The sequence below is a fragment of the Entelurus aequoreus genome, linkage group LG03, assembly GCF_033978785.1.
Source record: "Entelurus aequoreus isolate RoL-2023_Sb linkage group LG03, RoL_Eaeq_v1.1, whole genome shotgun sequence".
NCBI lineage: Eukaryota > Metazoa > Chordata > Actinopteri > Syngnathiformes > Syngnathidae > Entelurus > Entelurus aequoreus.
This window is the reverse complement of record NC_084733.1, coordinates 67,738,998-67,761,146: the sequence shown is the minus strand read 5'-3', so window position 1 is coordinate 67,761,146 and position 22,149 is coordinate 67,738,998. Positions and strand designations below refer to the sequence as shown.

The 22,149-nt window shown below is 43.0% G+C and overlaps 1 protein-coding gene across 1 annotated transcript; it reads right to left on the bottom strand.

The window, feature by feature from the left end:
• Window positions 1–12,983: 12,983 nt before the first annotated feature.
• ankrd34c (ankyrin repeat domain 34C) lies at window positions 12,984–18,491 on the bottom strand. Its single transcript, XM_062040634.1, has 2 exons — window positions 18,328–18,491; window positions 12,984–15,899 (listed from the first exon to the last, which is right to left on the bottom strand). The coding sequence occupies exon 2, from the start codon at window positions 15,854–15,856 to the stop codon at window positions 14,309–14,311; it is 1,548 nt and encodes a 515-aa protein (XP_061896618.1). The 5' UTR covers window positions 15,857–15,899; window positions 18,328–18,491; the 3' UTR covers window positions 12,984–14,308.
• Window positions 18,492–22,149: the final 3,658 nt, after the last annotated feature.

The window sequence follows — 22,149 nt, the reverse complement described above, 5'->3', positions numbered from 1 at the left end:
GTTATGATGTAGTTATCATTTTCTGTCTTGGGGGGCACAACGACCGTTGTAAACACCTTTTTTGGTTTGAGTGTTTCTACATATTGTGGTTTAGTTATTAGAACCTTTATTTAACCAGATAAGAAAACCCATTGAGATCAAGATCTCTTTCACAAGGGTGACCTGGCCAAGAGGTCAACAGCACATGTCACAGAGCAGTTTCAAAATAAATACATTAAGACATACATTTTAAAATACATAAGAGAAGTGTAAAACAACAGAGATTTACATCTTTAAAAACACAGGCACTGTGCAAACGTCTCTCGCTGTTTGTCCCTCAGGACAGAACGGAAGGCTCCAAATGGAAGTAGTTCTGTAAGTTTCAGTTTCGTCTGCAATTCATTCCATGCCATAGGGGCAGCAATGCCAAAAGCTCTTTTGCCAAATTCAGTCCGTACATGAGGAACAGTTAAAACATACAAATTGTTAGAACGTAATGCGTAAGAGCTGCTTTTTCTTTGTAACAGAGTACACAAGTATGGAGGTATTAGACCTAAAAGAGCCTTATAAATTAAAGTCAGCCAATGTGTGTATCTGTCTCACCAATGTCATTTTCTGTCTCACAGAATCTTTCGTGTTCATGGTGGTTTCTTTTATGTTCCCATAAAGTGGATTCAAAAGATACTTGACTTGCCGGTTTACAAAGTCCACAAAATTCTTAAACTTAACTCTTTTCTTTGATCTTTCTTGCAAGTCGCATGCAAACTTCCTCCAAGGTTCCCTGAGTTTATATGGAAGTTTGTTTGTCAGTGCCTTTATATTAGCTGTGTTGTCCAAGTCCTCCATGTAGTTAATGTCTGTCATTGTGTTAGAGCAGCCTGTGAGGAATAATGCGAAGGACTGAAGGGCAACACCGTCTTCTGGCTTGATTGTTGGCCACTCCATGGCTTCTGTTATATAGGCTTCGGCTGTCTTAAAGTCATCACCAAAAAACTCCTTTAACATTTGTGTCACACCGTGGTGAGGGAAGTCCTGTTTTGGGGTTGTCTGGCACATTTCCTGTTTTATTTTGAAAATTCTAATCCTCCTCTCGTTTCAGGCCACTTGCCCTTCCTCCTGTGTCACTGGTCTGATGTCTCTCCTGATTGCCTGATTGTGCCCACCTGTGTCAGCCTCCCTCATGTGTATATAGTCCTCGTCTTCCCCTGTCTTGTTGCCAGAGTATATCGTCTCGCTACGTACCTCCAGCCTTGTCCACAGCCTTGTTCACAGCCATCAACCAAGTTTGATAAGTATTGTCTCGCTTTGTTTATTGATTCCTTTGTTCCCTCTGAGAGAGTGATTTTCTTTTGCTAAGTTTTTTTGGTCAAGTCTTTTTGTATCAATTTTCATAGTGCCTTGTCTTCCTTTTTTTTCCCCTCCTTCTGGAGCGCTTTTAGTTTTCAGGCTTCTCAAATACTTTATACATACTTTCTGTTTATAGCGTCTCAACTTTTTAGCATGAGAGAATTTCCTTTTTGTAGATTATTATAGATTGTTGGTTTTTTTGTGTATTCGACTCATAGAACTTTTTGGCTATTGCCTGTTCCTCCTTATGGAGTGATTTTCTGTTTATTGCCTTATGTCCTATGCTAATACCCTATAGGTGCTTGAATATATCTTAGATAGATTTTGTAGCCACTTTCTTTAATCACTCTGTCCTAGAGATAGCAAGGAATTATTTAAATAAAGGTCTGAGTCAATTGTCACTCCTCTGCATCTGAGTCCTCATTTACGCCAAGACATAACAGTATACTCTGGCCAGTATGGACTCAGCAGAGGCTAAACAACTGACGGAAATCCTGCACACCCAGGAATCACGGCTCGCCCGGCAGGAGGAGTTTCAGACGGCGATGGCAGCAAACATGGGTCACCTGTCCTCCCAGCTACAAGGACTACTTGAGCAGTTTGCTCGACCGATTCCGGCGTCCCAGCCCCCCACGCCACCCGCTGCTCCCACCCTGTCTTCACCTCCTCCCGGAGCCGGATGCAAGCTGGCTCCTCCGGCGCCATACGCTGGCGCTCCCGGTTTGTGCAAGACCTTTTTGATTGACTGTGCTATTCATTATGAACTGATGCCCCATGCATTTCCCACTGACCGCTCCAAGATTGCTTTCATGATTTCCCATCTTACGGATAGAGCCAAGGCGTGGGCTTCTGCCGAATGGGGGCGGAACTCGTCACTCTGCCACTCATTTAAAGACTTTCAAGCTGCTCTAACAAGAACTTTTGACCCGGTGTCCTCCAGCAGAGAAAAGGCACAAGAGCTAAGCAGCATAAAGCAGGGCAGCGGCTCCGTGTGCGACTACGCCATCCGCTTCCGCACGCTGGCAGCTGAAAGTGGGTGGGACGACATGGCGCTCTATGATGTTTTTCTTAAGGGGCTCGGAGCTTCCATACAGGACCTCCTCATTCCCCTGGACCTACCCGATAACCTAGATGCCCTCATTGCGCTCGCTATCAGGACGGACAACAGACTAGCCCAGCTCAAACGACAGCGAGGAGGAGGATCGGAAGCTGCAGGGAGAACCACCCGTCCTTTCGCACCTAGCTGGTCGACGACTCGGCGCCCACCTCCGGAGCTACTTCCTCACCTACGCACAAATCAGGAGGAGGAACCCATGCAGCTGGGGAGAGCCCGACTGACCCCAGAGGAGCGACGCAAGCGGCTGATGGAGGGAAGATGTTTCTACTGTGGAGAGGGTGGCCATCTTGTCGTTTCGTGTCCAACCAAGGGACCCCAGGCGGTGAGTCACGTTCCGGCTGTTCCTCAGATGCCACGTATTCTTACCAAGATCACGATAACTCATCACACGACCACAATTCCAGAGGCGCTAATAGACTCTGGGGCAGATGAGAGTCTGATGGACTGGGGTTTAGCTAGGAGACTAGGACTCAAGTCAGAACCACTAGCTAAACCCATTAGGGCCAGTTCTCTAAATGGTAAGGAGCTTTTCACCATCACACACATCAGTGAACCTTTCCAAATGAACATAGACGGCCATCAGGAACAAATTTGTCCATACCTGATTATTTCTCCCTCTCATTCGCTAATTTTGGGGTATCCATGGCTGTACCAGCATAACCCTCGTGTTGACTGGAAAACAGGGAAGATCAGTGTATGGGGAAGGGAATGTACCCAGAAATGTAGTTTTTCTACTGTCCAAAAGAAAAATGTCAAGGAAATTAATCTTTTTTCTGCCAATCCTGCCACAGACTCAGAATTTCCGGACCTGAATTCTGTTCCCTCCTGTTACCACCACCTACGACAAGTTTTCAGCAAGACTAAGGCTCTGTCACTTCCACCCCACCATTCCTACGACTGTGCCATTGATTTACTGCCCGGGGCCACTATTCCCAAGGGGCGCCTGTACTCTGTCTCTGGTCCAGAAAGGGCAGCCATGAATGAATACATCTCTGCATCACTGAAAGCTGGCTTGATCCGCCCGTCGTCATCGCCAGCAGGAGCAGGGTTCTTCTTTGTGAAGAAGAAAGACGGGTCGTTAAGACCCTGCATTGATTACAGCCCACTCAATGACATTACTATTAAGAACCGTTACCCTCTTCCCCTCATGTCCTCTGTCTTCGACCAACTCCAACAGGCCAAAATATTCACCAAACTGGATCTACGCAACGCTTACCATCTGGTCCGAATTAAAGAGGGAGACGAGTGGAAGACTGGATTCAACACACCCAGCGGCCACTATGAATACAGGGTCATGCCCTTCGGACTCACCAATGCCCCCGCCGTGTTCCAAGCAATGATCAATGAAGTTCTAAGAGACTTCCTGGACCATTTTGTGTACGTCTACCTTGACGATATATTGATTTATTCTCCTGACAGTGACACTCACCAAGTCCACGTAACCCACGTTTTAAAGAGACTTTTGGACAATGACTTGTATGTTAAAGCTGAAAAGAGTGTTTTTCATGCCGACACTGTCTCCTTCCTGGGCTTCATTGTAGCTCCTGGAAGAGTGCAGATGGATCCGGCTAAAGTTAGCGCTGTGGCCGATTGGCCTACACCTGACAACCGCAAGAAGGTTCAGCAATTCTTGGGTTTTGCTAACTTTTACAGGCGGTTTGTCAGAAGCTTCAGCGCAATAGCTGCTCCTCTCCATGCTCTTACCTCTCCCCAGGTGCGGTTCCACTGGTCTCCGGAAGCAGAGAGGGCCTTCCAGACACTCAAACTCCGCTTCACCTCAGCTCCCATCCTCACCATTCCGGACCCGCAGCGCCAGTTCGTCGTGGAGGTGGACGCTTCTAATGAAGGAGTGGGAGCGGTCCTGTCTCAACGTTCTCAACAGGACGGCAAGATGCATCCATGTGCCTTTCTGTCGCGGCGGCTGTCCAAAGCTGAAAAAAACTATGATGTCGGCAATCGTGAGTTGCTGGCGGTGAAGCTCACCTTGGAGGAATGGAGGCATTGGCTCGAGGGGGCCGAACACCCGTTCATCGTCTGGACAGATCACAAGAACCTGGAATACATAAAGAAGGCTAAGAGACTCAACTCTCGCCAGGCCAGGTGGGCGCTTTTTTTTAATCGCTTTTCCTTCTCGCTCTCCTACAGGCCGGGGTCCCGCAACGTCAAGCCAGACGCCTTGTCACGATTATTCGACCCCGAGCTTGAGGCCAAGCAACCTGAGACTATCCTTCCACTGAACTGTGTGGTAGGAGCGGTAACTTAGCCAATAGAAACAGAGGTAAAGCAAGCTAACGGTGTGGCCCCGCCACCTAGGGGATGTCCTGTTAATCGATTGTTTGTCCCCACTGAGCTGCGTCCCCGGGTGATTCATTGGGCTCACACCTCGCGGCTTTCGTGCCATCCGGGAGTTAAAAGAACCATGTTTGTGATCTCCCGGCGGTTCTGGTGGCCAGCCATGGAGACGGAGGTCCGGGAGTACGTAGAGGCCTGTTCGGTCTGTGCCAGGAACAAAATGTCTTCCAGGTCTCGCATGGGACTTCTCCAGCCGCTCCCCATTCCCTCCAGACCGTGGTCAGACATCTCGATGGACTTCGTTACAGGCCTTCCGGTCTCACAAGGTAACACCACCGTCCTCACCGTGGTCGACAGATTCTCCAAAATGGTCAGATTCATTGCTATGCCTAAATTACCATCCGCCAAAGAGACGGCAGAGACTATGATGACTAATGTATTCCGAGTTCATGGATTTCCCAAAGACATTGTTTCAGACCGGGGACCACAGTTTGTATCACGGTTCTGGGGGGAGTTCTGCCGACTCATTGGAGCCAAGGCCAGCCTGACATCAGGATATCATCCAGAAGCCAACGGCCAGACCGAACGACTTAACCAGCAGCTGGAAACCGGCCTCCGGTGCTTGGTCTGCCAGAACCCCTCCACATGGAGCAAACACCTGGTCTGGGTAGAGTATGCGCACAATTCGCTGCCTACATCAGCCACCGGCCTCTCTCCCTTTCATTGTGCCTTAGGGTACCAGCCCCCTCTCTTTCCAGAGAATGAGTCAGAAGTGTCGGTCCCCTCCGCCCATGCCATGGTCCGACGTTGTCGCCGCATTTGGGCAGCCGCCCGTCAAGTATTGACCAGACAACAAGATCGGATGAAGAGAGCGGCAGACCGCAAGAGACGACCTGCGCCTGCGTACGAACCCGGTCAGAGAGTCTGGCTTTCAGCCAAGAACTTACATCTCAAGGTCACATCAAGGAAACTGGCACCACGCTTTGTAGGTCCATTCCCAATTACCAAGCTCGTCGGACCTGCAGCGGTTCGGCTTCGTCTGCCCCGATCCCTCCGCGTCCATCCCACCTTCCACGTCAGTCAGGTCAAACCAGCCAAAGAAAGCACCATGGTCCCAGCCACCACGTCCCCTCCACCACCCGAAGTAATTGAAGGTGGACCAGTATACAAAGTTAAACGCTTGTTGGCAGTGTGCAACCGGGGTCGGGGCAGACAATTCCTGGTGGATTGGGAAGGATACGGACCTGAAGAGAGACAGTGGGTTCCTTCCCGCCACATTGTCGACCCCACTCTCATCAGGGACTTCTACAGAGACCACCCCGAACAGTCTGGGCCGTCCGGAGTCGGCCATAGAGGGGGGGGTACTGTCACACCGTGGTGAGGGAAGTCCTGTTTTGGGGTTGTCTGGCACATTTCCTGTTTTATTTTGAAAATTCTAATCCTCCTCTCGTTTCAGGCCACTTGCCCTTCCTCCTGTGTCACTGGTCTGATGTCTCTCCTGATTGCCTGATTGTGCCCACCTGTGTCACCCTCCCTCATGTGTATATAGTCCTCGTCTTCCCCTGTCTTGTTGCCAGAGTATATCGTCTCGCTACGTACCTCCAGCCTTGTCCACAGCCTTGTTCACAGCCATCAACCAAGTTTGATAAGTATTGTCTCGCTTTGTCTATTGATTCCTTTGTTCCCTCTGAGAGAGTGATTTTCTTTTGCTAAGTTTTTTTGGTCAAGTCTTTTTGTATCAATTTTCATAGTGCCTTGTCTTCCTTTTTTTTTTCCCTCCTTCTGGAGCGCTTTTAGTTTTCAGGCTTCTCAAATACTTTATACATACTTTCTGTTTATAGCGTCTCAACTTTTTAGCATGAGAGAATTTCCTTTTTGTAGATTATTATAGATTGTTGGTTTTTTTGTGTATTCGACTCATAGAACTTTTTGGCTATTGCCTGTTCCTCCTTATGGAGTGATTTTCTGTTTATTGCCTTATGTCCTATGCTAATACCCTATAGGTGCTTGAATATATCTTAGATAGATTTTGTAGCCACTTTCTTTAATCACTCTGTCCTAGAGATAGCAAGGAATTATTTAAATAAAGGTCTGAGTCAATTGTCACTCCTCTGCATCTGAGTCCTCATTTACGCCAAGACATAACAATTTGTTTTGCTTTAGTGTAGCCTATTGAAGATTCCATATGGATGCAGCTCTTAACCAACTCATGTGGTTGTCCACTTGTATACTGTAGCAAAAATTGAAGACGATCCCGGTTGTCACTAGTGCGGCTTTCAATTCCATGTTCTATGGCCCCAATAAAGGATTTGTATTCCAGGGGGTCACCCTTGAATGTTGGAATGGAAAGATCTGGAAGTAGAGATGCCTTGTGACTCTTCACGAGATACTCTGTGATGTTGGCTTTCTGAGAAATTGCTTTGCAAAGCCCATCAAGTGTTAGTGCCTGTTGTTCTTTAATTTCAGTCTTTGGTGCAAATGTAGTCATTTGAATAGCTGTGGGGGGAGCATTATATTTAATGCTGTGTGTTGGTAAGGTGGGTGGTGGTACTTGTGTGTTAGGAATAGTAAGTTTTCTAACATCCTTCTCATCAGCTGTATTGATACCGTCTTCATGTGTGTTTTCGTAGTTTTGTAAAACCTCCATTTTAGCGTCACATTCAGCAAGTGCGGTTTGCATTGCATGCATTTCCTTTCAAGCTTTTATTGCAGCTTCTTCCTGTTCTATGGCCAGCTTTTCTTGTAAAGCTGCTGCCTTTGCTTTCAATGATGCACGCTCCATTTCCGCTTTTAATCTGACAGAAGAATATGAAGAACATGAACTTCCGCTTCGTGATGCAGCTTTACTTTGACTTCTAGCGGTCCGCTTTGTTGATGTAGAGCGACTATCTGCAGGTGACACTTGTCTATTGCACGCTTCCGCTTGCTCAACACGCTTAAAAACATCTTTCATCCACTCCTCACATTTCCAGAAAAAGTCCTCCATCATTTTATTTTTTGGATCAAACCAGTTGTTTTGATCTTCCACAAACTCCTCCTCAGACATGAATTTCTGAACATCAGAATTAAGGTTCAAAAATTCTTGCTGCAAGCCACTAAAGTCCACACGAAGCTGATTTTTTACAGCGTCCAGATTAGCATCCTCCTCCATTAAGTGCTCAATCTGCGTCATCAAGCGAGTCAATTGAGCCAGTGCGTGCCTGCATCTTTCTCACATTGTGCTCTTCTACAGCCTTCTCGGTCATTTTTACTGTCCCTTTTCCACTGTCTTGTGCATCCATAACAAGCCAATATTTCCACAACGAGTCAAAAAAAAAATGCCGATGTGCTGCAGCGTCGCACCCGGACGAGCTTCTCTCTCTCTCGTTCACTTTCAAGCAGCGTGCACTCACGTACCTGCGCGTCCTCTTGCAGGCTTGTTCCTCTGTTCCTTTCCAGTCAGGCGATTCCACGTTCCTCTTAATCCACAAAGAGCTAGTTTTTTGACTAAAATGTAGATTCCTATTGAAGCCTTTAGCTTGACGCTCCTCTACTTTCTCCTGCCCGCTTGCTGCGGCGACAACAAACAAATATCCAGACGCTCCTCTTCGTTTGGTATCGTTTACTATTGTCACTTAATTATTCAAAAACGTAAAACAATAACGATGTGGGAACAAATGAATGGCAAAATAAACAGAGTTTGTTACAGCAAGAAAAAGTTAGAAAAAGTAAGAGTGAGAAAAAGTAAGAGTGAGGTCAAAAAACTGTGTGGCTCAATTCCCCCGCACCTGACTGTCATTACCCATAATGCACTGTGTCCAAAAAAAAAAACCAACCTACCACACAAATCCTTCCGCCATATATGCAATTTAAACAGTTACATCATCAAATTATTTAGACAAATGTAATAATTATTCTAAGCATGCAAATCAAGTAAATAGTCCCATTTTGGCTGAATAAACATAAAGCACCTACCATAAAATATGTAAATGAACTCAAACAGCATTTAGGCTCCTACAGGAGTACCAAGGTGCAGTATAGAGTACGGAGTGCATTTTCATTGAGGTATAGTTTTGCTTTGTTTATAATTGAGAGACTTTTGGAGATTTTTGTTTTAATGTGTCTGACATTAGGTTTCCATGATAGTTTACTATCAATTATTACTCCCAAAAATGTATTCTCATTTACGATTTCATTTTGGGTACCAGCAATACTTTTTTTCGGTTCAGACGTTATGTTGCGATTTCCAAACATCACTATCTTAGTTTTATTTATATTCAAATATAATTTATTTGTGTCCATCCATTTTTTTTACTATGTTTAGTTCTGTGTTTACTGTATTTATGAACTCATTATAGTCATCAGTATTGTAGAATATATTTGTGTCGTCTGCAAATAGAATACATTTAAGTACTTTGGATGTATTAAACATATCATTAATATATACATTAAACAGTTTTGGCCCCATCACGGACCCTTGGGGGACACCACAAGCAATGCCAAGAGTATCAGATAAATATTTACCCATTTTTACAAACTGTACCCTCCCTGTTAAATAACTTTTTAACCAGTCACCAGCCAGCCCCCTGATTCCATATCTTTCCATTTTATCTAGTTGAATTGAATGATTAATGGTATCAAAGGCTTTCTTTAGATCAATAAAAATACCAACTGCATATCTTTTATCCTCCAGTGCATTAGTAATTTCCTCAATAGCTTCTGTTATTGCCATTGAGGTTGTTCGTTTGGACCTAAAGCCATACTGACCGTCATTGATTATATGATGCTTCTCAAGAAAAGATTCAAGTCGAGAGTTAAATAGTTTCTCTAAGATTTTTGAGAACTGAGGCCAAAGAGAGATTGGTCTGTAATTGGTGAAAGCGTGTTTGCTGTCACTTTTGAAGAGAGGAGTTACCTTAGCGATTTTCATTTGACTTGGAAAGCAGCCAGTCTGGAATGATAGGTTACATATATAAGTCAAGGGTTTTACAATATTCAGTATAACTTTTTGAACCAATATCATGTTGATATCATGGCAGTCAGTGGAGCACTTACTTTTACACTTCCACATAATGTTTGTCACTTCCTGCTCATTTGTAGCTGAGAGGAAGAATGACAAAGAATTCTGTTCAATAGTTGATTTTGTAACTCCATTGTCTGGGATATCAACAGCCAATTTAGGACCAACATTTACAAAAAAACTATTGCACTTATTCACTACATTACTCATATTATAATCTTCACCGTTTTCATCAATTAAGTAATCAGGATATGTCAACTTTGAATATTCTTGTTTGATTAGACCAGTGGTCCCCAACCTTTTTGTAGCTGCGGACCGGTCAACGCTTGAAAATTTGACCCTTCTTGTATCGTTGTTCGACTTCTTTTGTTTTTATTTTGATGAAAAGTTTGTAGAGATTGTTTTTCTTTTTACAGGCATTAATCATCCCTTTTGTGATCCAAGGGCTATTTTTATTTTTTCCTTTTATAAAATATTCTTTCACAGGGCAATGTTTATTATGCAGGGAAGTAAAGATGTCTAAAAAATTACAATACGCACTGTCCACATTTGGTTCTCTGTATACTGAAGTCCAATCCTGAACTGCTAAACTATTGTTTAGGGCACAGATTGTTTCCTCAGTTGTTATTCGTTTAGAGATTTTTGCCATAGTGTCTTTGGTTTTCTTGAGATGACAGTCATATAAAGTAAAAACAGGTAAATGGTCAGTGATATCACATATAAATAGGCCACTGGTGACTTGATTTCCCATAATATTAGTAAAAATGTTGTCGATGATTGTGGCACTATGTGTTGTTATTCTGCTTGGTTTGGTTATGGTTGGATATAGAGACAAGCTGTACATTGTGTCAATGAAGTCATCAACATGTTTTTGCTTGGTTGAGTTTAACAAATCAATGTTAAAATCACCACAGAAAAATATGGTTTTATGGTTCACAGAGGAAAATAGTTTACCCATCCACTCATTGAAAGTTTCTAAGCTTAAACCAGGTGCCCGGTTTACACAACTCATGAAGATATTTGTCTTTTTGTCATTTAGGATTTCCACTGTAAACATTCAAATAATCCATCGACTGCTATGGCCATGTTTGTAAAAACTATTAGATATTGGAAACAGATGTAATATTACTATTGACGTTGTACAATTACAGTACCAGTGTTAAATACAACTACGATAATAATAAAAACAATTTTGAATGAATACCTTTTAAAATGGGAACATTATTATCGAAATTGCATTTTTTTGCAGAGCTCCTTCTTGATGGATGAATGAATGAACAAAGCAGGTGTTCACAAGAAATAAGACGTTTATTCTGAATGTACAACAAACTACTTGCAAAAATACTATGGATTATCTTATGTTGTCTTTTTTTTTTTTTTTTTTTTACTTTAAACATTAGCTTCACAGGGAAGTCACTTCTGTACGATCTGGCTGTGTGGACTTTTTAATTGCCATATACATGAAATGACATTTGTAACACTAAATATTACATGTGCTGTTACAGTCAGTGTAACACTACCATGGCAACATACGTCCCCTTTCCTGAACTTTCGTCACATCATTATCTGTTTATAAGGCATTGTATTCGTCTGCTCACCAACAATGTTGAAATAACACATTTTGGTTACATCCTTATTTGATAGAAATAATTTCTAGTACATCAAAATGTATCGGTCTGGTCTTTTTTTATGTCAGAAATCTTGAAGGCACTTTGCACAACTTTGCTACAAACAGTCCAACTTCTTACGTCGACGCTACATCTCAGCTCATCCAAAGCGAGCCCGTCGTTAAGTGCTCATTACATCACGCACAAAGTGCACTCAAGTGGCCTGTCGGCTACAAATGGACGCGGCGTGGTCCCGACAGTATCTCACAAAAGGCAGCACAGCCGTCACATTACAGCAACCCTTTTGTTATTCAAGGACAACACAATAGACATGAACTGTTTTAGAGTAGTCAGTGTCCAGCTTGTATCGTGGTGTATAATTGTTGTCCACTAAAAATGAGTCAACAAACAGCCGTCATTGTTTAAATGGTCCCAGTGGAGAGATTTTGACATTTGACACCTTGCACTCCTCCACCTTCCTTCCGCTTCAGGTGCTTAATTGAGTGTTTGGGCTCGTTATCACGTTGGAAAACTGCCATGTGGCACAGTTTCCCCAGGGAAAGGATCCTGCTCTGCTTCATGTACATGTTGAAATGTGTGTTTCCCTCAATAAACCGCAGTACCCCAGTGCAGACCATGACGCAAGACACAATGACCTTGCTACTTAACTTGTGTTGGCAGCCAATAGTACATACTTACTGTTGTACTAGCTGTACACTGACTACTCTAAAGTATACATTGAATTGTTATACTACTATCTTAGATAGATCTTGGAAGATAGACACTGCAAATTATTTGCCACTTGCCAAGTTTTTAAACTACATTTCTAGAAATTTAGGAGCTTTACTTAGTTTTAGTCATTGACTTTACATCATAATCTTGATTTCGGCACGAGTAATGATATTTTGTCTATTCTAGTTTAAAAAAATTTAAATTAAAAAAATAACTATTCAAATAAGATATTTTGGTTTTACCCCCAATCAAAAGATCATCTCGAGGATGCTTTATATAACAATTGCAAGTGGAAAAATGATTGTTTTCAGAATAAAATGTGTATTTCCATCTTAAAAGTCCTGCTAACTTCTAGATATGCAAATCTTAATTTAGAATGTCTTATTATGTAAATTAAACTAGCTGCATGGAAAGATAATTTCATTAGATTTTAGTACTTTCTTCCCTAAAATGTAGTCTTTTTATCTTATTTTTTGTCAGCAATTTTTGGCATTTTACAGTAGTACCTCAACTTAAGAGTGTTTTGACATAAGAGCTGTCTGTCTAGCAAAAATTTGACTACCAAAAATCCCTACCATTAGGTGGCGTAGCGAATGTCACAGTGAACCCTGTAAGATCCACCCCAAAATATCTGGTCTTACTGGCTCGCATTCTACCTGGAGATCGACGTGACCTTGTTTTACCGAGCATGGGGAGGAAGAAGTTGAGTGTGACGGAGAGTGCTTTGAAAAAGAGGTGAACGATACTCTTTGAATTAAAGAAAATAATCATCGAAAACATGACAGGGCGTGTAGCTAGCTAACTTGGCAAAGCAGTTCGAGCGGAGCACTGCTGGTCGGCAGCATACTGAAGCAGAATGAGTCGGTACTGCAGCCCAGAATGTTCAAATAATATTTAAACGGCAGCCATTTATCCATGAAAATATGAAAAAGCTGCTGATACTGTGTTTGACGGAGAAGCAGCTGCAAGGAGACTCCGTAGAAGTCTACATCAGCGATTTTCAAACTGTGGTGGTACGTGGGCTCCATCTAGTGGTCCGCCGAAGAATAACTTGATTAAAGTACAGCGTTTTAATTTCCTCTATTCAAACACAGTGTTATTGTTCGAAATGTGTGTAATGTTACAGTGGCCAAAATATCAAATATGCTTGTTAGATGAAACCTCTGCCTTGGTTATAATAAATACTTAGGTCTACTACACTACTGTATTTTAATGTTGGTCATTATGGTGGTACTTAATGAATACTTAGGTCTACTACACTACTGTATTTTAATGTTGGTCATTATGGTGGTACTTAATGAATACTTAGGTCTACTACACTACTGTATTTTAATGTTGGTCATTAGGGTGGTACTTAATGAATACTTAGGTCTACTACACTACTGTATTTTAATGTTGGTCATTATGGTGATAGTTAATGAATACTTAGGTCTACTACACTACTGTATTTTAATGTTGGTCATTATGGTGGTACTTGGAGAGTCAAGTGTTTTCTGAGGTGCTACTAAAGTTTGAGAAACATTGCTGTACATTATTATTACATCACTTCATGAAATATACTATTGTTGATAGTACGTTATATTGTATTGTTTTATACAATATTTCTTAGCTAAAAAGTTTGTTTTTCGTTTTAAAATTCCTGTTACATGTTAAAAATGGTGCTGTTTCGGGACAGATAAAACTGAGCGACACTGCTTCACAATGCAGGTTTTTGTTGGTAGTACATTCTATTGTATTGTGTTTATTCAATATTTCTTATCTAAAAGATCGTTTATCTTTTTAAAAGGCACGTTACATGTTTAAAAAAATGGTGATGTTTTGGGGCGGAGGGCAAAGCACCAATTAAATTGATTTGAATTCATTTCAATGGCCGACGTTGATTTGAGATAAAAGTGTTTTGAGTTGAGAGCTTGGTCACAGCACCAATTAATCTGGTAATTTAAGGTACTACTGTACCCTACTAAAAATATCCACACAGAATGCGAGGGAGGGGCTGCTTTTGCGAGATACTGCACGTGTTACATCAGCATGTAGGAGAGATCCTTCTAGTATACCACAACTCGGCCTTTACATTCAAAGGTGTAATACATTTAAAGCAGACATGGCGTCCAAAGAAATAAATCAAATAAATCCTAAATATCTATATTGCTCAGTTTGAACTTGAGTCAACATGTATGTACTCGCTGACAATGTCGGGCAGTGACACCAAATATGCTGCATAAACTCCACCAGTCGCTAATGAGCCAGCTCCTCGAAGTCCGAGAGCTGCTTCATCTGCTCCACTTGCATAGAGTGTCTTCTCACCAGCTTCTTCTTGCACTTCAGCCCGCCTCTCTTTGGTGTGTTTGGTGCCGCCGGCGCTATGGATCGGATCCCGCTGGCCAGAGGCGACGAGGGCTTGCTACTAGCGCCAATGTCGGGGATGGGAGGCTTGAGGTTGACGTTGAGAGGGGGCAGGTGGCCCGGCCTGGTGTGGGAGATGTGGTCCAGGAGCAAGGTGCCGGAGCCTCTCCTCTCCAGGAGGCCCGGCGCACGCCGGCGTGCGGTGCTCGGAGAGGACATGCTGTTGTTGCTGTCCAGGGACTCTCTGGAGCCGGTCAGCATGGCCAGAGGGGAGGTGTTCAGTTTCCTTCGCTCCACCGGGACCTTGGGGGAGTCCGCTATGACGGAGTCCGAGTAGAGCTGGGAGTCGGAGTCGTAGTGGTCGTTCCCGAGTCGTCTCCTGTGCAAGGTGTCTCGGAGACCGGTGTGCCCGCTGTTGTTGCCCTCCTGCTCGGTGGGCACGGTGCTCCGTCTGGCCAGGGGCTGGTGCTGGCTGGGAGGTCTTTCGTAGGTCGGGGGCACCGGCAGCGAGGCGGCCAGCTTGGTGTCTTTGCCGTCCACGCTGTTCTGTCGAGACAAAGCGCCTCTCTTGCTCAGCGTCAGTCCGTTCACGCCCGCCACCGCGTCCTCGTCCGAGGTGACCTTCTTGGCCTCTTCCTGGCTCTTTGCCCGCTCCGCCAGCACGGAGGGCGCGATGAGCCCCCACGGCTCCGACTGCAGCCGCTTGAGCTGAGGCAAACGCGCTCGCTTGTGGTTGGCGGGCCGCCGCGTGGGAGACATGGGCCCGTTGTTAGCCAGCTTGTTGGCCGAGCAGGAGGTTTTCAGCTTGGTCTGGAAGCTGAAGACCGTGTTTTGTTGCTCCTGCTCGAGCACGGGAGATGCGGCGACGTTGATATCAGAAGGCGAAGCGCAGTAGGCCGGAGACGACTTGTCGATCATCTCTGGAGACGGAGGGACGTTCAGGTACTGCTTGGTGGTTTTGGTACCGGACGGCGACTTATCTGTAGTGATGATGATCACCTCCTTGCCTTTGGCTTTGCAAGCATCCAGGAGGAGCTTTAATGTCTGCTTTTCGTCCGCGTTGATGGCGTAAACGAGCGCCGAGGCCCCGCTCCTGTCCTCCAAACTAGGATCAGCTCCGTTGCTCAGCAGGTGTTCCACCACCTCGTGCCCCGCCTCATGGATGCAGGCGTGCATGAGGGCGGTCCTGCCTCCCTTGTCTTGTATGTTGGGGTCGGCCTGGTTGTCCAGCAGATACTTGACCAGCTTGGACTTGCTGACGCTCTGCTGGTCGGCGTGCGAGGACATGCAGGCCACCATGAGAGGAGTCTCCCCGCGTTCATTGCTCTCGTTGATGTACGCTCCGCCCTCCAGGAGGAGTCTGGTGAGCCTCAGACGGCGGAGCCATACCGCTTTTAGGAGAGAGTTCCCGTCCGTCCGCAGCTCCAGGATGTCGGCCATGGCGGCTTGTTCTTCTGCCTTTGGACTTTTACAGCTGGCAGCCCTTTGGGGAACAAACATTATCGGTAGTTTATAGGGCTGTGAATCTTTGGGTGTCCCACGATTCGATTCAATATCGATTCTTGGGGTCACAATTCGATTCAAAATCGATTTTTTTTTCAATTCACCACGATTCTCGATTAAAAAACGATTTTTTTCCCGATTCAAAACGATTCTCTATTCATTCAATACATAGGATTTCAGCAGGATCTACCCCAGTCTGCTGACATGCAAGCAGAATAGTAGATTTTTGTAAAAAGCTTTTATAATTGTAAAGGACAATGTTTTATCAACTGATTGCAATAATGTACATTTGTTTTAACTAATAAATGAACCAAAAATATGACTTATTTTATTTTTGTGAAAATATTAGACACAGTGTGTTGTCAAGCTTATGAGATGTGAAGCAAGTGTAAGCCACTGTGACACTATTGATCATTTATTTTTTTGTAAATGTCTAATGATAATGTCAATGAGGGATTTTTCATCACTGCTATGTTGAAATTGTAACTAATATTGATACTGTTGTTGATAATATTCATTTATGTTTCACTACTTTTGGTTTGTTCTGTGTCGTGTTTGTGTCTCCTCTCAATTGCTCTGTTTATTGCAGTTCTGAGTGTTGCTGGGTCGGGTTTGGTTTTGGAATTGGATTGCATTGTTATGGTATTGCTGTGTATTGTTTTTTTGGATTGATTAATTAAAACATTTTTTTTTAATAAAAAAAATAAATAAATAAATTTAAAAAAAATCGATTTTTTAAAAATGAGAATCTATTCTGAATCGCACAACGTGAGAATCGCCATTTGAATTTGAATGCATTTTTTCCCACACCCCTAGTACAGTGGTTCTCAACTTTTTTTTAATTCAAGTACCCCCTAATCAGAGCAAAGCATTTTTGGTTGAAAAAAAGAGATAAAGAAGTAAAATACAGCACTATGTCATCAGTTTCTGATTTATTAAATTGAATAACAGTGCAAAATATTGCTAATTTCTAGTGGTCTTTCTTGAACTATTTGGAAAAAAAGACATATAAATAACTAAAAACTAATTGAAAGATAAACAAGTGATTCAATTTTAAATAAAGATTTTATATACATAGAAGTAATCATCAACTTAAAGTGCCCTCTTTGGGGATTGTAATAGAGATCCATCTGCATTCATGAACTTAATTCTAAACATTTCTTCACAAAAAAAGAAATCTTTAACATCAATATTTGTGGAACATGTCCACAAAAAAATCTAGCTGTCAACACTGAATATTGCATTGTTGCATTTCCTTTCACAGTTCTTTTTGACAGACATTTTAGTGAGGGTCAAACCATCATGGCATGGGGGAAACTCTGGGTTTATAGTAATGAATGGAATAGCATACTTGATTTGATGTTAAGTTTATGAACTTACATTCATATTTTGTTGAAGTATTATTCAATAAATATATTTATAAAGGATTTTGGAATTGTTGCTATTTTTAGAATATTTAAAAAAAATCTCATGTACCCCTTGGCATACCTTCAAGTACCCCCAGGGGTATGCGTACCCCCTTTTGAGAACCATTGCCCTAGTACAGTGGTTCTCAACCTTTTTTCAGTGATGTACCCCCTGTGAACATTTTTTTAATTCAAGTACCCCCTAATCAGAGCAAAGCATTTTTGGTTGAAAAAAAGAGATAAAGAAGTAAAATACAGCACTATATGTCATCAGTTGCTTATTTATAAATTGTATAACAGTGCAAAATATTGCTCATTTGTAGTGGTCTTTTTTTAACTATTTGGAAAAAAAGATATAAAAATAACTAAAAACTTGTTGAAAAATAAACAAGTGATTCAATTATAAATAAAGATTTCTACACATAGAAGTAATCATTAACTTAAAGTGCCCTCTTTGGGGATTGTAATAGAGATCCATCTGGATTCATGAACTTAATTCTAAACATTTATTTTGTTGAAGTATTATTCAATAAATATATTTATAAAGGATTTTTGAATTGTTGCTATTTTTTAGAATATTTTAAAAAAATCTCACGTACCCCTTGGCATACCTTTAAGTACCCCCAGGGGTACGCGTACCCCCATTTGAGAACCACTGCCCTAGTAGTTTAGCTCCACTTTTCAAAGTGCTGGAACACCACCAGCAGGTGGCAGTGTGCTACAACATTGCAATATTCCTGACAGTACTTTGTTCATTATAACACTTTTAATGGAGGTATCCATGGGAACGCTCACTAACACGAAAGTGTGCAAAGATACTGCTAATATGTCATCCTATAAATAGGCCTGTAAATAAGGAGGACTAATAGGGCGCCTAAGCCTGGAGATTTATTTATGAACAACAAATACATACAATTGTGTTGCTTAGATGATGCAACCCGGCAAAGCAAAAATGTGCATGTCCCAAAAAAACTGTTGATAAATGTGTGAACATGTTCTTACCTGGTCGGAGGACAGGCTTCCCATGCTCCAAGCAAGGAGGAGAAACCAACAGATGCTCGAAAACACAAAGTTCTTATTTGTGCGCCACCGACGCGTCCAGATGTTGTTGTTGTTGTTGTTGTTGTTGTTGTTGTTGTTGTTGGTGGTGGTGGTGGTGGTGGTGGTGGTGGTGGTGGCAGGCAACGCCGAACCTCTTCGGTTCCGGGACGCACATTAGCGCATCTGGCTTTTGTCCTCAAGACGCGGCGGAGTGATCGGATGTCTGCTCTCAAGGAGCACAACCTGGAGCCGCTGCGGGTTATAAATAACTTACTTTCTCAGCCTGTTGAATGAAAACGTGCGCGCCGTTGACGTCAGAGAGGACCAAAAATACATTGCGCGTCCGACGAGAACCTCTGTGTGCGCGATCCTTACATGGCGGACGCGCGCGCGCACACGCACACACGAAAGCAGTGTTGACTTGGAAATGTTGTGTGCGTGTGTGTGTGTGTGTGTGCGTGCGTGTGTGTGCGCGTGCGCGCGTGAGTGTGTGTGCGTGTTGAATTCACGCACATAAGAAGGGAGAAGATGTGTAAATGAAAGCAGTTGGCATGTAAGCCGACACGCGATGCACGAAGATGGCAAATATTATCTTTAGGTGCCTCACTGATGGATTAACACAACAACATTCCCACAATATCATACAGTTTTTTTTGTCCCTAACACAATGGAGGCTTCAACAGCACACACTTTTTTTTTTTTTTTTTTTTTTAAAAGAAAGAAAACTAAATTACCGTATTTTCCGCACCATAAGGCGCCCCGTGTTATTGGCCGCACGTTTAATGAACGGCATATTTCAAAACTTTGTTTACCTATTAGCCGCCCCGTGCTATTAGCCGCACCTACGCTACGCTAAAGGGAATGTCAACAAAACAGTCAGATAGGTCAGTCAAACTTTAATAATATATTACAAACCAGCGTTCTAACAACTCTGTTCACTCCCAAAATGTAATGTGCAAATGTGCAATCACAAAAATAGTAACACTCAAAATAGTGCAGAGCAATAGCAACATCAATAACTCAACGTTGCTCATACGTTAGTGTCACACGACACACAAAACAAACATTTAAAGCTCACTTTCTGAAGTTATTACTCATCCACAAATCCCTCGAATTATTCTTCTTCGGTGTGCTTCACTTGTTTTTTGACACCATCGATGATGTGGACGCGCATGCAGTCGTAGATCAACAGGAACGGCGCTGCGTGAAAAAAGTCACCCGGTGTCTTCGCGTAAACGTCTATCAACCACTCGCTCATCTTTTCTTCATCCATCCATCCCTTCGAGTTAGCTTTTATGATGACGCCGGCTGGAAAGTTCTCTTTTGGCAAGGTCTTCCTTTTGAATATCACCGTGGGTGGAAGTTTCTGGCCGTTAGCATGGCAAGCTAGAACCACGGTGAAGACGACTTCTCATTCCCTGTGGTGCGAATATTCACCGTACGTGTTCCCGTTGTATCCACAGTTCGGTTCACATGAATATCAAAAGTCAGTGGAACCTTGTACGCGTGTCTCTTAGTAGGAGACATTTTGTTGTCTTTACAGAAATACACAAATGAAATGAAACGTAATATCCGCGCGCTTCTTCTTCTGCGGGGGCGGGTGCTCACCTTGGCGGTTGCTTACCGTAGAAGAAGAAGCGCTTCCTCTTTTACGGGGAAAAAAGATGGCGGCTGTTTACCGTAGTTGCGAGACCTAAACTTTATGAAAATAAATATGAATATTAATCCATATATAAGGCGCACCGGGTTATTAGCCGCACTGTCTGCTTTTGAGAAAAATTGTGGTTTTTAGGTGCGGCTTATGGTGCGGAAAATACGGTAGTCAATTCAATGACATTTGGTTCACTAGAAGCCAATTGATCAGTTTCAAGGTCAAACTCTCACCACCATAGAGTAGGGTTGTCCCAATACCAATATTTTGTTACCAGTCCCAACATGAATTTCAATAATTTTCGGTACTTTTCGGTACTTTTATAAATAAAAGGGACCACAAAGATTTGCTATATTGCAGTGGTTCTTAAAGGCCTACTGAAAGCCACTACTACCGACCACGCAGTCTGATAGTTTATACATCAATGATGAAGTCTTAACATTGCAACACATGCCAATACGGCCGGGTTAACTTATAAAGTGCAATTTTAAATTTCCCGCTAAACTTCCAGTTGGAAACGTCTATGTATGATGACGTATGCGCGTGACGTCACGACGGCAACGGAAGTGTTCGTACCCAATGTGTCACCATACAAACTGCTCTGTTTTCATCGAACAATTCCACAGTATTCTGGACATCTGTGTTGGTGAATCTTCTGCAATTTGTTTAATGGACAATGGAGACTGCAAATAAGAAAGTTGTAGTGCGATCGGTGTATTAGCGGCTGGCTACAGCAACACAATCAGGAGGTTGTGTTGTGTTTGAGCTGGATAGCAGACGCACTACCGTGAGTACAGCTTTGGCTTCCAAACATTTGATTGCTTGCCCGTACGTGCGTGTCGCTATGTGCATGTCACGTACGTAACTTTGGGGAAATATATGTTTCTTGCCGACTCTGATGGCGGACGGGGTGTCGTCGAAAGCTACAACGCCCGCCGCCGCCGCCGCTCCGTAGTTAGCTTCAATTGATAAGCTTCGCCAAGCTGGAAATTATTAACCGTGTATTTACATGTTCATGGTTTAATAGTATTGTTGATCTTCTGTCTATCCTTCCAGTCAGGGTTTTTTAAAATTGTGTTTCTATCTGCACTTGAGCCCGATGCTATCACGTTAGCTGCGTAGCTAAAGTGCGTCAACGATGTATTGTCGTGGAGATAAAAGTCACTGTGAATGTCCATTTCGCGTTCTCGACTCTCATTTTCAAGAGGATATGGTATCCGAGGTGGTTTGAAATACAAATCCGTGATCCACAATAGAAAAAGGAGAGTGTGTGGAATCCAATGAGCCCTTGTACCTAAGTTACGGTCACAGCGAAAAAAGATACACCCTGCACTGCCTCTCTAGTCCTTCACTCTAACGTTCCTCATCCACAAATCTTTCGTCCTCGCTCAAATTAATGGGGTAATCGTCGCTTTCTCGGTCCGAATCTCTCTTGCTCCATTGTAAACAACGGGAAATTGTGAGGAATATTACCTCCTGTGACGTCACGCTACTTCCGGTATAGGCAAGGCTTTTTTTTATCAGCGACCAAAAGTTGCGAACTTTCTCGTCGTTGTTCTATACTAAATCCTTTCAGCAAAAATATGGCAATATCGCGAAATGATCAAGTATGACACATAGAATGGATCTGCTATCCCCGTTTAAATAAAAACAAATCATTTCAGTAGGCCTTTAACCTGGGTTCGATCGAACCCCAGGGGTTCGGTGAGTCGGGCTCAGGGGTTCGGCGGAGGTCAAGACACACCCGACTCATCGTGTGAATAAAAACTTCTCCCTATCGGCGTATTAAGGATACGGCAACAGCAGAAGTCACACTGATTTGCAGGTGTGTAATTTGTTGTGAGTTTATGCACAGTGTTGGTTTTGTTCTTTGAACAAGGTGATGTTCATGCACGGTTCATTTTGTGCACCAGTAAAAAAACATGGTAACACTTTAGTATGTGGAACATATTCACCATTAATTAGTTGCTTATTAACATGCAAATTAGTAAAATATTAGCGCTTAACTAGTCATTATTAAGTACTTATTAATGCCTTATTCGGCATGGCCTTATTATAACCCTAACCCTAACCCTAACCAAATAACTCTAAATTAAGTCTTTGATACTTAGAATATGTTCCCCTAGTGTCCA

Coding starts and splice junctions, on each gene's coding strand:
- ankrd34c (XM_062040634.1), bottom strand. CDS start 15,856: ATGGCCGACATCCTGGAGCTGCGGACGGACGGGAACTCTCTCCTAAAA.